At 50.6% G+C, this 14,330-nt stretch overlaps 1 protein-coding gene across 1 annotated transcript in view; it reads right to left on the bottom strand.

The window, feature by feature from the left end:
- Positions 1 to 1,416: 1,416 nt before the first annotated feature.
- CD9 (CD9 molecule) overlaps positions 1,417 to 14,330 on the bottom strand; it is a 35,318-nt gene continuing 22,404 nt past the window's right edge. Inside the window, exons 3-8 of the mRNA XM_006065777.4 lie at positions 6,489 to 6,586; positions 5,661 to 5,735; positions 4,245 to 4,343; positions 4,047 to 4,136; positions 3,127 to 3,210; positions 1,417 to 1,931 (exon numbers count right to left, since the gene is read on the bottom strand). Of these exons, the coding sequence (XP_006065839.1) occupies positions 1,866 to 1,931; positions 3,127 to 3,210; positions 4,047 to 4,136; positions 4,245 to 4,343; positions 5,661 to 5,735; positions 6,489 to 6,586 (512 nt within the window). The 3' untranslated portion in view covers positions 1,417 to 1,865. The remainder of the gene's footprint in view (positions 1,932 to 3,126; positions 3,211 to 4,046; positions 4,137 to 4,244; positions 4,344 to 5,660; positions 5,736 to 6,488; positions 6,587 to 14,330) is intronic.

The following is a 14,330-nucleotide window of genomic DNA, read 5'->3' as shown; positions in this document are numbered from 1 at the left end:
GTTATTGTGAACAATGCTGCTCTGAACATTGGTGTTCTGAATTCTTATTGTAATGGCTTTCAGGGCCATTTTGATTCTCTTTTTTTTTTTTTTTAAATGTTAAGATAGAGCCCAAACAGAATCAAGAAGTGGAAAATAAAGACAGGATTCCTACGCTTCTGTACTCCCCTGCGCCCAACCTCATGTTGTTTATCTCACTCTGTCATAATTGCCGGCTTGATGCTCTGAACAGCTCGCTAGATTGTGGACTTTCTTACAGAGACTGCTTAACCAGCTCTTGAGGTTGGGCAAGGTCAAATCCCTTAGAAAAGTATTTAATATTCTGCGTCTCTGTTTAAACCCCGATGGGTATATCCTCATGAGGTTGGGTAAGGTCAAATCCCTTAGAAAAGTATTTAATATTCTGAGTCTCTGTTTAAACCCTGATGGGTATATCCTCATGTATCCAACCGACAAACTTTGAGTACCTACTATAGACTAGACAATGGGTCCTGAGGGTACCGCTGCCGCTGCCGCCGCCACCAAGTCACTTCAGTCATGTCCAACTCTGCGACCCCATAGACGGCAGCCCACCAGGCTCTGCCATCCCTGGGATTCTCGAGACAAGAACACTGTTGTGGGTTGCCATTTCCTTCTCCAATGCATGAATGTGAAAAGTGAAAGCAAAGTTGCTCAGTCGTGTCCGACTCTTAGCGACCCCATGGACTGCAGCCCACCAGGCTCCTCCGTCCATGGGATTTTCCAGGCAAGAGTGCTGGAGTGGGGTGCCGTTGCGGCAGGGAGTAAAAGACTCTGCCATCAGGGAGCTCATGTTTATAGTTGTATCCTCCAGACACATTGTGTTGCTGCAAGAAAAGTCCTGGGCTAGGTTCCAGGGTTGATGTGTGAACAATGGTGAGATCTGGACCAAAATTCCTTCATCTCTCCATGTCCTGATGTCTTCACTAGTAAAACAGGGAGACCAACCTTCCCACCTACTTCTCATCCAAGCAGAGCCAGGCCTTCCCTGGTGGTCCAGTGGTTAAGAATCTGCCTTCCAATGCAGGAGACGTGGGTTTCATACCTGGCTGGGGAACTAAGCTCCCACGTACCTCGGGGGAACTAAGCCTGTAGTGAGCTGCAATGAAAGATCTGGCATGCTGAAATTAAGACCCAGTGCAGTCAAGCAAATAAACAAATATTGCAACAAAAGGGACTTCCCTGGTGGACCAGTGGCTTAGATTCTGTGCTCGAAATGCAGAGGGCTCAGGTTCAATCCCTGGTCAAGCAACTAGCTCCCACACGCCACAATTAAGACCTGGCATAGCCAAATAAATAAATAAATATTAAAACAAAACACGAGCAAAGAGCAGGTGAAAGACGCCTGAAAAAATAAGCAGCTCTAAAAAATTAAAAGAGGCAAAACTCCAAAACCAGTTTGGAATGTTGTCATCATCTTTTATTATGTATCAAATTGTCTTTAACATTAAGTTACAACCTGATTAGACTTGATAGATATTTTTATCTATTTAAAGACACAAAAAAATCTCGCTATGTACAATATCTTTTGTCTAGAGTCTAGCAAACAGTACCTTTCATTGCAGGATTTCTGCTTAATATAATAAGCAAAAACAAATGACCAAAAAATATATATATTTATATAAAACCAAAGCAAACCCAAATCCCCAAGTCCCTTAACTACAAACATCAATGTTGAATAAAGCATTAAAAACACAAACATAGAATAACTTTGTTTAGAAATGCAGAATGAATACTAAAGTTAGTGGCAAAGGAAAAAAAAAAAAAACCCATAAAAACAGAACCCCGCGAAAATAACCAGCGGTCTTCACGGGTGAACGTTCCTGCTCAGGGCACAAAGCTTGACTCTAGACCATGTCTCGGTTTCTGCGGATGGCACAACACAGGATCATGCTGAAAACCATGCCGAATATCTGGAAGACAGGAAGAGGTGTGAGGGACTGCCTGACTTTCTGCTGGAAGGTGGAGGGAGAGGGGTAGACGGGAGCCAATGAGGTCACGACAAGCGACAGTGGAGGGGTTCTGGTGGTCCAGTGGTTAAGACGCCACACTTCCACTGCACAAGCCAGCTCCTGTGAACTCTCAGTGTGAGACACACCCAGAGCTAAATGTAATGCTCAAATCCCAACTATTCCAATATCCCTCACCAGACTTTCACTTTCCTCTGTGCCTGTCTATGTTTCATATTCTAGTTTTACTTTTATTTTTCAAAAAAAATTCTTTAAAAAGTTTTTTGGCCACACTACGTGACCTGCGGGATCTTAGTTCCCCAACCAGGGAATGAATGTGTGACCCCTGCAGTGGAAGTGTGGAGGAGTCTTAACCCCCAGACTACCAGGAAGTCCTTATATTTTTGTGCTTTTTACTGAAAGTGGCTTCAAGGCTTTCCTAGATTCAGAGTAGGGGTGCCAATTACCACTAAGAGAGGAAGTGGTTCTCTCTCTTGGAGTCTTTGCAACGGGCAGAGGGCTGTGTTCCCTACTGAATTTCATCACTCCCTAGTGGAGGCTCCCCTGGGGAACCTGATTGGCCCCTGACGGCTTCTGGGGATTGACTGGCAAGAGAGAGATGGTTGGAAACTTTCGGTCCCCTTCTAGTTGTTCACCTTTGGGTGTCTTTCTGACCATAGCAGGAGGTGAGAGAGTTCACATCCATGTTGCTTTTACTGAAACCGCTTTCATAAGACACGGAAAAGCAGCTGCTTTTTGTGAAAACATGTCCTGAAGATTATCTGGGGATCACTAACAGGGTGTCTGGGTGACCTACATCCTTGCTGCTCCAAGTGTGGCCCGTGGACCAAACACAATGGAATCACCTTGCATTTATTCCTGAAACCTTTAAGGTAGTGGGAATGGATTCTGGAGAAACACTGAGTTCAAGTCTCAGATGCTTCACTCCTGACCTCAGAGACTCTGATCAATGTACTTAACCTCTCTCTTTCTCTCTGGAATCTGTAAAACGGGAATATGAATAGTTTCCACCTCATGGGTATGGCAAGGGTTAAATAAGTTGATAAATTCATAAATTAGTGAAAACAGTGGCTGGTCAGAGGAAGAGCTTCATAAATTGTAATTACTAAGGTTTTTTCCCAAAGCCCCTGACACTCACCATCACCACGGCAATCCCAATACCCACGGCACCGATGATGTGGAATTTGCTTCGGAAGATCTCATCGATGGCTTCAGGGCAGGGCTTAGTGGGGAAACCAAGACCCAGATCAACACATAGCCCTACTCCAGGCTCACCCCCTCCCCTCCATGCCACTCATCTGACCCCTGGGGTGCTGTGGTTCCAAAGCGAGGGCTGGGGACTGGCTGATGGATGGAAAGGAGAACCAGGAAAGGGTCCCCCAAGTTTGGGCAAGAAGCTATGGAAGGAAGAGGGGTGAGCCCCTGCTTTGGGATCCGTGTCTTATCTGGCCATAGGGTTTTTATTATTGTTGGTTGCTAAGTTGTGTCCGACTCTTTTCTGACCCCATGGACTGTAGCCCCCCCAGGTTCCTCTGTCCATGAAATTTTCCAGACAAGAATACTGGAATGGGTTGCCATTTCCTTCTCCAGGGGATGTTCCCGACCCAGGGATTAAACTCGTGTCTTCTGCACTGGCAGGCAGATTCTTTACTATTGAGCCACCAGGGAAGCCTGGCCATAGAGTTACTTCCTACTACTATTATGGAAGTTTGTACATTTGCTCCAGCTCACATGCACAAGCTGCTCACAAGTCTAGAAGGCAAGAGTCCAGGCCTGGGAGCACCCGCTGTGCAAGACGGCTGGATGGAGGCCCAGCGGCTGTAGGCAGCTAGAATGCTTTGCTACTTCTCGGGTCTCTGATTTGCTGCTCTGGAGGAATCAGAGACCCAGGGTAGGGGAGAAAGGAGACAGCCACCCTGGGTGCTTCCCACGGGGAAGAGGTGTTTAGGAAGCACCACAGTGCTGTCCTCACAGATCAAGGGGGCTGAAGGCATGTCCGCTTTGGTGGGATTTACCCAGAGCAGCTGGGCAAGGCACAGGGTCTTGTGCTAAGCTTACCTTCGTTTTCAAGCTGTCAATTAAAGTCTTTGAGGGGCAGGTGTCAGTGAAAAATTGTTCTGGCACCCCGGTCAAACCACAGCAGTCCAGCTGCAGAGAGAAGGGCACGACTGGGGGTTAGAGAGACAGATAACGAGGACCGAAGCAGAGATGCACACGAGTTCGGAAGAAAGTCGGGGGGACGGGAAGCTGGTGTACCGCGGTGTGGATGGCCTTCAGCGTCTCCCGCTGGGGCTCGTCCTTGTTCTTCAGCTTGTTGTAGGTGTCCTCGTAAAACTTCTGGACTTCCTTGATCACCTGGGCAGCACAGACAAGAGATGAGCAGGGATGGATTCTTTATGAACAAATGTCACCTGTTCCATTTGCTCACATGCAGCCACAAATTCCCCTGCTCTGAAATGTCACAGGGCAGACGCACCACTGGGATAGCCCCCTCAGGGTTTCTGGGGTCCCCCACCTCCTCCCACATCCTCTAGGAACCCCTCCGGCCATCTCCCCTTCTGCTTGCACCTTTGGTTAGCCCCTGTAGCCCCACTTGGCTCTTTCCCTTCTACCGAGAAAAAGAAAATTAAATTGCCTCAATATAAGGAATTAAAAGCAAAAATCCTACTCCTGATCCAGCTAGTTCTTTTTCCTTGTAGCACAGTGTCTGGTGCAGAGTACATATGGGGTAAGAACTGGCTATTATATTATAATATGAAGGAGATACTTTTATCCTCCTGCACCTGGGCACATCTCCATTTAACAAATGCTTGTCCCCTGCTCCCCACCCCCAAAACCAGAACTGATCAACATCCAGCATTTCCCGTAGCAGCTTTCATAATTAGCCTTTTCTACTTCCATGGCTGCGGCCTTTATCATCTGGATAATTAAATCTTTTTCTCCCCCCCTTCCCCACCTCCCATCCCCACCTCTACTGTCTCTCTTCTTTCGACCCTCCTGATAAATATGACACAACATCCCTCCCTAAAACACTGCTCTGATGGAGCCCCACCCTGGCCCCCCACCCAGCCCACACCCAGCTGTGCTCAGACCCTTTCTTTGCCAGGAAGCCCCTGCCTCCACCAACTTTCCTCCTGACATCCCCTCTCCATCAAGGTTTTGGTCAATGTCTCCCTCTCCACAAAGCCAGAAGAGACACCCCTTGCCTACCTACGCCAGCTTTTCAAATCCCATGGGGTTTCTGGATATAAATGACTTTTGTAACACCAGTCAGTCCTTATCCCACATGAGTGGCAAAGTTCCTTGAAATGGGGAGCACAGCTCATCCATCGAGAGTGTGGCATAGCTCTTGGCTGCTGGTGGCATGTGTTTATAAACTAGGGGAGGGGGCTAGGCCACACAAAACATTATTTTCCTAAGCTGTGTACCAGAGAAGTTGGGGGAGCGCTGTAGAGGTGTGAGAGGCAGACACCAACCCTACCATACTGCCTGAACCCTTCTCTGTGACAGTGCCTGGGAGGCTGGTGCTCACTCCCATCCCCTGCCCTGGGGAGCTCCTGTAAGGGGCACGTTTGATGGCTGAAGGGTGACCCAAGTGACCAGCTGGGATACCCTTCTGCTGCCATCACCCTTACGCCCCTGACCCTTAAGAGGTCTTACGGGAAAACCTACCTCCTCCTTGTGGGAATATCCCCAGATGGCTGCGGCTACTTCAATGGCAAATATCACCAAGAGGAAGCTGAAGAACTGGAAGAGAAAGGGCTGGGGTTAGGGGCAGGCCCAGCCAGCTGGCCGAAACAAGCAGAGGGCATTTTGGAGACCAGGCTTCTGGGGACCTGGCACTGGGGGCTGGAAGGGATGCCTGGAAGGGGCAGGAGGAGGTTCAGAGCTGCCAGCGCTTGGCCAAGGCCAGGAGTGGGGAGAAGCCACAGGGGGAAGGCATCAGAGACCCCAGACTAGTACTTCTTTTTTTTTTTTTCCTCACAAAGCAAGAGACTTGATTGGGAAGCGGTGCCGTGGAGGAGAGCAGGAGGGTAAGGGGACGCAGGAGGACTGCTCTGCCACGTGGCTGGAAGTTTTTGCTTTTAAGGTGACAGGATTAGTTTCCAGGTCAGAACCGGTATTTCTAAAGGTGTTAATGAAGAGGCAGTGAATAAAAAAAAACCTCACTCGCTTATAAAACCCAGAGATTTGAGGAAAGAAGGAAGTGAATACACTCTGGGGTTTGAGGAGAACTGTAACACAAACTTTGAAACAAGAAGAGGAGGTGAAGGTACCTGTGGATTCGGGGAAAAGAGGCAAACGTGGGCCTCGAAAAAGGGATAAACAAAGTCCTGGCATTTAGTTGCCTGAGGGAAGGAAGAGGAGCTAGTGTCTCACCACAGAGCGGAGGAGACACTTGGGGCTAGGGCTCTGGGGCCCGCCCCACCCCGCCCCACCCCCTGGTCTACAGGATCCTGGGAAGGAGGCCAGGGGCGGTGGGCACACAGGGACACTCACCAATCCCAGCATGCACTGGGACTCCTGCACGGCTCCGCAGCAGCCCAGGAAGCCCACCAGCATCATGAGCGCACCGGCTCCGATCAGAATATAGACGCCTGGGGGGATGGGGCAGGGTTAGCGGGAGGCCCAATTGCTTCTTGATCCATCCCCCTTCCTCTCCCACATCCTCACTGGCCTTGCATCCAAGCCCCATCTCCCAGTCAGACTTCTCCGCCTCTATGGGCAAGTCTTCTCTTGCCTCTGTGACCTGCCCATCAAGCCTCCGCTCCCACTTGACCCTCAGCCCTCCAGCAAGGTGCCCACTGCGCCCCCAACCCAGGACAGAGAATATCCATGGGACCCCCATGTTCTACTCAGGACAGACTGGTCCAGTTGATCAGCTGTTTCCAGTTGGGATGGATCCACTCCTGCTAAATTAGACCCTCCGAACTAGGGACTAACTTCCTGGGGACTCTGACAAGCATCTTGCTGACCTCTCTACCTGATGGAAGAGGCTGTCAGAGCAAGGCTTCATCAGGAAGGGGCTGTGCACACGCAGACAACCACGCTCTGGGCAGGCAGCTCGACCAGGTTCCCAAAGGGGATGCCTGATGGCAGGTGGGAGCCAGGCATGTGCAGTTAACAACATCCAAGGGCAAGAGAACCCTGCTTCAGTCCCAACTCTGCTTCTAACTGCTGTGTGATCTTGGGTAAGACACTTTCCCTCCCTGGATCTCAATTTCCTTACAAGTAAAATGAGAAGTTGGTTGCTGCTGCTGCTAAGTCGCTTCAGTTGTGTCTGACTCTGCGACCCCACAGACAGCAGCCCACCAGGCTCCCCCGTCCCTGGGATTCTCCAGGCAAGAGTACTGGAGTGGGGTGCCATTTCCTTCTCCATTGCATGAAAGTGAGAAGTGAAAGTGAAGTCGCTCAGTCGTGTCCGACTCTTAGCGATCCCCATGGACTGCAGCCCACCAGGCTCCTCCGTCCAAGGGATTTTCCAGGCAAGAGTACTGGAGTGGGGTGCCATCACCTTCTCCAGTTGGTTGCTAGGAAATTTCAAAAGATGCCTTATAGCACACCAATGGGATCTTACAGCTGCAATTCAGTCACCCCAGTTTAAGCATGCAAAGAATCCTCCTTGGTAAAGGGAGGTTAAGTGACATGGTTTGTAAACACTCAGGTGTCTGATGGAGAAGGGTGGTGAGAGGCTGTGAGTTCTACAACTCTGGCCTGGGACAGGGAACACAGGCTTGGCCCTGGTCATTCCACACTCCCCCCAGGGAACGCCCAGAATGGCCCAGCATGCGGTTATCTTCTTGAGAAGCACAGTTGTCTTGCAGAGACCATCCTCTTAACCCAGCTTCCCCCTCCATCCCCCATGGCCCCACGGGAAAACTGGCAAAAATGTCCCAGGCCTCCCCAGCTTGCAGGCATGTTCTGTCCACTCCTGAGAGGGGTGACTGTCACATGTGAGAACACCAGCTCTGAAGACCAAATGCCTGGGTTTGAAAACTGGCTCTATGACCCAGGGAAATCCACTTCACTGTCTGTACAACAGCTTTCGATCTGCAATCCAGGGGTGAGAAAAATGCCTGCCTCCAGGACTGCCTTGAGGATCAGGGGATGTGCTCCAAGTGCACACGAGTGCTAGCTACTGTTGATTTTTCTAACTTATATTTTAAAAATTGGTATCTTTTTATTAAGGTATAGATAATGTACAATCAGGGCTTCCCTGGTGGCTCAGACAGTAAAGAATCTGCCTGCAATGCAGGAGACCTGGGTTCAATCCCTGGGTTGGGAAGATCCCCTGGAGAAGGGAATGGAAACCCACTCCAGTATTCTTGCCTGGAGAATCCCCATGGACAGAGGAGCCTGGCAGGCTACAGTCCATGCGGTTGCAAAAGAGTCGGACACAACTGAGCGACTAAACAACAGCAACAAAAGATGTACAATCAACAACTGTCAATCTTAACAATAGGAAGGATGGACGACAATTGTGAATAATCACGACTTTGAGGATGATTTTCACAGGCATCCCTGCTGTCCTCTCCCTGGGACCAGGGAGACTGCCCTGAAGCAGGGATGCTCCCCACAATACACAACAGGATGCTGCGATGAGAACCCTCTCCTGCCGGCAGGTGTCACAGTGATTTCACTGCCCCCATCTGTGCCCTCTGCTCAGCCGGAACCGCGCAGGCAGCAAACCACGCGCAGGCCCGCAGCTGAGGCTCGCCGGCAGCACAGCGCGGAGCGCACACAAGGGAGCGTTTGTGCTCGGCTCGTCCCCCCACATCTGTTGTGATGTCAGGTCACGTGGGCTGGCTGGCAAGCCCTGATGAATATGGGTATTGTTCCCGTGCACGTCCAGCCAGACTGGGCAAGGAGACAGATGCAGCTTGTCCTCGAGTCAAGTCCACCCTTCTAGTCCTCCACCCCGTGGGCCCACAGGCCGGACCGCCCCGCCCACACACAGGGGCCGCGGGAGAAATGGCAGTGCTTTTGGGTCTGGACTCCAAGGTGGGGACCCCAGCAAGCAGGGGCAGTAAACTGGCCCCTGTCTCTCCCTATCGCCTCCTCTTTCCCCATCAGGGCATGACAACGAAGGATGAGGTCACCCCTTTGAGTCCCACTGCAGGGGCTGAATAAATAGGGCATATTAAGAGTTCACACTAGTCAATCCTAAAGGAAATCAACCCTGGATATTCATTGGAAGGACTGATGCTGAAGTTGAAGCTCCAGTACTTTGGCCACCTGATGAAAAGAGCTGATTTGTTGGAAAAGATTCTGATCCTGGGAAAGATTGAAGGCAGGAGGAGAAGGATGAGATGGTTGGATGGCATCATCGACTCATTGGACATGAATTTGGGCAAACTCTTGGAGATAGTGAACAGAGGAGCCTGGCATGCTGTAGTTCATTGAGTTGCAAAAAGTGACTTAGCGACTAAACAACAAAAATGAAGAGATCAAAAGGATTTACAAGTGCATAAAATAGAGTCGAGTGGGGATGATCAGACAATTTTCTTTCTGTCCAGCTCCCAGTCCACAAGCCCGGGTGACCCTGGCAGAAGATGGGGTGCTGGATCGGTGGCCTCAGAGAGCCACTAAAGGCAAAATCATTTCCCATGCAGAGAGAACATTTGTCTAATGGGCCTGACAGTTAATATTAAATATTCATTCCTGGGCTCAGCAAAGATTTTAGTACCAAGGGTCTCGGTTTTCAATCTCACTCAGTTTGCAGATCTCAGGTGTCTCGGCTTCACCCTCTCCGGGTGGGGATGAAGAGGAGCAATTCCCTGGTAGCTATCTATGGGAGTTTTGGCAACAGCCATCAGGCCACAGAGGCTCAGTGGTTAAAAAACCCACCTGCCAATGCAGGACATGGGTTCGATCCCTGGGTCAGGAAGATCCCCTAGAGGAGGACGTGGCAACCCATGGAGGACGTGGAAAATCCCATGAAGAGAGGAGCCTGGCGGGCTACAGTCCATGGGGTCGCAAAGGACACAACTGAGCACACACAATATCAAGTCACAGGGCGGCTCAGCTGTGAGCAGCAAGCCCTGAAGCCCTTGATCTACTGCAGGGCGAGGCTGCTGCTCCAAAAGGCCATCTGGGGCTTCCCCTTTGGACAGGCTCCTTCTAGTCTGCACCCGGAGCTTGTTAGCAGAGGCTGCCGGTGATAAATGACAAAGCATTCCCCTTTATAAAGCAAGTGGATGTTAGCCTTCGGTCTGACTCATGGAAAGTTATTCATCACGGAGCCTTCTCTAGGATTACTGTATTCATTTGCTTAAGAGCTGTTTATTCTGCTTGTTTCAGGCTGACATAGACCTAGTCCAAAAAAAAATTAAAAATAAAAATAAAGCTTCTCATGAAGCAGTAGCATATGCCAGGGTGTCCTTTAGAAAAGAAACCTTCTTTTTTCACCTGTTTACTGGGGCTCTCGGCCTAGGGAAGAGACGGGACAATCAGTCTCCTGTCATCACCCCAAACCCATCATGAAAACAGCGCTCAGCACACCTGTTTGTGTGCAGGACAACACTGGGCAGAGCCTCTGGCCTCCACCTGCTGAGAACACTGTGTGTGTGTGTGTGTGTGTGTGCGCGCGCACACGCGCAAGTGTGCACGTGTTTGTTCAGTCATATGCGACTTTGTGACCCCATGGTCTGTAGCCCACCAGGCTCCTCTGTCCGTGGGATTTCCCACAGAAAGAATACTGGAGTCCGTTGCCATTCCCTTCTCCAGGGGATTGTCCCCATCTAGGGATCGAACCTAGGTCTCCTGCATTGCAGGTGGATTCTTTACCAATTGAGCTACCAGGGAACCCCAAGGACACTTTATCATCTCCAATAGTTCAAGCGGGGGTTCCGAGGAACCCTAAGTCGGCTCCCTAGTGGCTCTCCCTTCATCCCTCTCCATCCCACCATTCATGAGGCCACAGTGAACTCCGGTTGTCAAGCAGGAAGCTCTCTGCCTGGAGAGTTGTGTGTATAGGCCCTGCCAGTGTCAGGATGGGGAAACCAGGTGCAGAGTGACAAAACAAACCACCCCAGACCACGAACTGGACTGGGGAAGCCAGATCAGCCCATCCTGGGGACAGTCCTTGCGGGGTGGACATGCCAAGCCTCTGGTTAGAGCGCCCCAGATGCCCTCATTCGGTTCTGGTTCTGCAAGGGACACCAAGGAGTTAAGAAGGGCAGCTGGCCTGGGACCAAGAAAAAGCCATTCCCAAATTTGTCTGCAGCGGGGATTACAGGTCCTGCTGACAGGCTGATCTCCAGGGCCTGAACTGGAGATCAGGCCCATATAAGGCTGTCAGTTATTCTGGATCCACTAGAGACTGCTCTGAATGTGGCGAAGTCTCTTCTCTCGCTTCTCAGCCTCCTTCTGCATTCTTTCTCAACTTTGAACACTGTGACTCTGCTGGAGAAAAGACATCCCTGGGTCCCTCAGGTTTCCTGAAGGGTGAGTTACGTGGCCAGGCCAGCCTGAGGGTTGCCCTGCAGACAGTCTGTGTCCCAGTGCAAGGATAGTCAGCCCATGATGTCAGGAAGAGTGGCTGGGTGGGGCTGGTGCTCTAGGCTGGAAAAGGGGCTGTGGGTCAAGGCAAAGGCTGACGTCACAGCCCGAGGGGGAAGGGGACACAGAGAATGGAGCCTCCTTGGCCATTCGCCCAGAGATGACAATTGTTCAGTTGCCCACAGCACTCAGTGAAGTACAGGGCCCCGGGCAGACCCGGGTGGTCAGTCGCTGACTGTGTTCTATGTGATGTCACTTGTATCCCCTGCAGGTCCAGGCTTCTCCCAGCAGAACGAAGTCTTCAGAGCTGAGCCCTTGTCCAGAAGAGAATCCAGTGCAGAAGGTTTGTATTTGTCCATCAGAGCTCAGGGGACAGTAGCTGCTGGCCCCTGAGTGAGGACAACTGTGTCTTTCTGGGACATGCCTTCAGACCAGCTCCTGGTCATTTCAGCTAGGACCACAGGCCATCAGAAGGGCCCTGCAATAACCTGGAGGACCTAAGTCCCAGGAGGTCCCCAGACACAGGCCTGGCCCCTCCAGCTGTATGCTTGGCACTGTGCTACCAGCTGCCTGACTTTTCCACCTGGCATCTGCTGGGCTGCTAGCGCTGGGGGCCTGTCTCCCGAGCACAGTTTGGGGTGAACTCAAAAGGCCCAGAGGGGGACTTCTCTGGTGGTCCAGTGGTTAGGACTCTGTACTTTCACTGAGGAAGGCCCCAGTTCAATTCTGGGTTGGGGAACAATGATCCTGCAAGCCTCGCAGGCAGGAAAAAAATATCAACTTAAAAAGAAAAAACAATTAAAAAGTTAAAAAAAAGAGAGCAGATATATGTATATATGTAACTAATATACATATATCACTTTGCTATACCCCTGAAACTAATCAATTCTTCGGCGCTCAGCTTTCTTTATAGTCCAACTCTCACATCCATACATGACCACTGGAAAAACCATAGCCTTGACTAGATGGACCTTTGATGGGAAAGTAATGTCTCTGCTTTTTATGAGCTGAAGAATTGATGCTTTTGAACTGTGGCGTTGGAGAAGACTCTTGAGAATCCCTTGGACTGCAAGGAGATTCAACCAGTCCATCCTAAAGGAGATCAATCCTGGGTGTTCATTGGAAGGACTGATGTTGAAGCTGAAACTCCAATACTTTGGCCACCTGATGCAAAGAGCTGACTCATTGGAAAAGACCCTGATGCTGGGAAAGATTGAGGGCAGGAGGAGAAGGGGACGACAGAGGATGAGATGGTTGGATGGCATCACCGACTCGATGGACATGGGTTTAGGTGGACTCCAGGAGTTGGTGATGGACAGGGAGGCCTGGTGTGCTGCAATTCATGGGGTCGCAAAGAGTTGGATACGACTGAGCAACTGAACTAAAACTAATACAACATTGTAAATCAACTATACAACCCCCCCCACCAAAAAAATACACAAAACAAGCCAGAGTCCTAGATAACAAGACAGACACAATTGTTGGGCATGATGGTGTGAGCCAGGCACCTGCAGAGCATGGGGGTGGGGTTGGGGGGCAGGGGGCTCTCTGGGACATTGCCAACTACTTGCAAATGTCTGTCCCAAGACCCGCTCTCCCCCTGAGAGGGTCCCCAGCTCCCTGTTGTGCCATGACGTGGAGAGCTCAAGGCCTGCCCTCACCCCCCACCCCCACCCTGCAGCCCCACTGCCCAAGCTCAAGGGGTGGCATTCCAGGCCTGCCACAGCCACCAAGAAACTTACCAAAAAACCCCGCTGTTGCTAAAACAAGTCAGGGTGCTATGGAAATCTGCTTTCAAAAACTCTGTGTGTGTAGTTTTTTTAAAAAAACACATGTTGTGTTTTTTCTTCTCTCATTTTCTTTCTGACAATAGGGAGGCACGCCCTAAAAAACCCAACTAGCACCAGCACCAAAAAGCCAAGAAAGGAGGGAAACCGGGCGCCTGCTGGGCCATCAGCTCGAGGCTGGCGCTGGGAGGCGGGTGGGGGTCATGGGCCTCCGGCCACCGCGTTCTTCCTGAAGGTCCGGGTGATAACACTCTTTAGACTGCTTGCTCTTTTTTTTTTTTAAAAATAACTTCTTTGGTGGGTGGAAAGGAAGTGACCAAACTTACACTTTGAGACTGATGACATGACAGTATCTTCCTAAAATAGGGGCTGCTTTTGTTTCTCGCAAATAAAGTGTTTGTTTCCTACCCCCCAGCCAGGCGAGGGGAAAGCTTCAGGTTCTATGAGGCAACTCAGAACCCGGGGAACTGCCGTGGACAGGCCGGGGCTCTCCCGCTCCTGTGAGAGGCGCTTATGCCGGTGTCCCTGCGGGTGACAGCGACAGAATGGTGCCAGAAAAAGATGCCAAAGGACCTATGTGTAGAAAGAAACCTGCTAAATCGATTCATGTTCCAACTGGACGCCTTTGCCCTGAAGCAAAAGCACTTTAGAAAACAAGTAAGACTTAACATGCATAGCCTGTGCCGCAGTGCAGGGGGTCGGAAAAGCTGGTGCCTCTTCTAGTCTCTCACTATCTGACAGTTATCCAGGAGGCAGGACCTCGGGCCTCTTGAGTCCCTGTCTGAACCGTGGGGAGATGTTCCCTCTGCTTCTCCTGGCATCGTGGGTCCCCAGGACCAAGTTTTCTAAATTAAGCAGATGAATGAACCTTCTCAGACATGAAATTCAGAGAGAAATCCAGGGACAAGAACAGAAGCTCTGCAGCCCTTTGGGAGTGGCAGCAGCTTTGGCAGAGCCAATTTCACATCAGAGAATGGTCCAAGTGCCAGGCTCGGTCAGCTTGGAAAAAGAAACCACATCAGTCAAATGCAAATTCATGGGCGCAACTACACAA

Source organism: Bubalus bubalis, chromosome 4 (assembly GCF_019923935.1).
Source record: "Bubalus bubalis isolate 160015118507 breed Murrah chromosome 4, NDDB_SH_1, whole genome shotgun sequence".
Taxonomy (NCBI): domain Eukaryota; kingdom Metazoa; phylum Chordata; class Mammalia; order Artiodactyla; family Bovidae; genus Bubalus; species Bubalus bubalis.
This window is presented reverse-complemented; position numbering and strand designations above follow the sequence as displayed.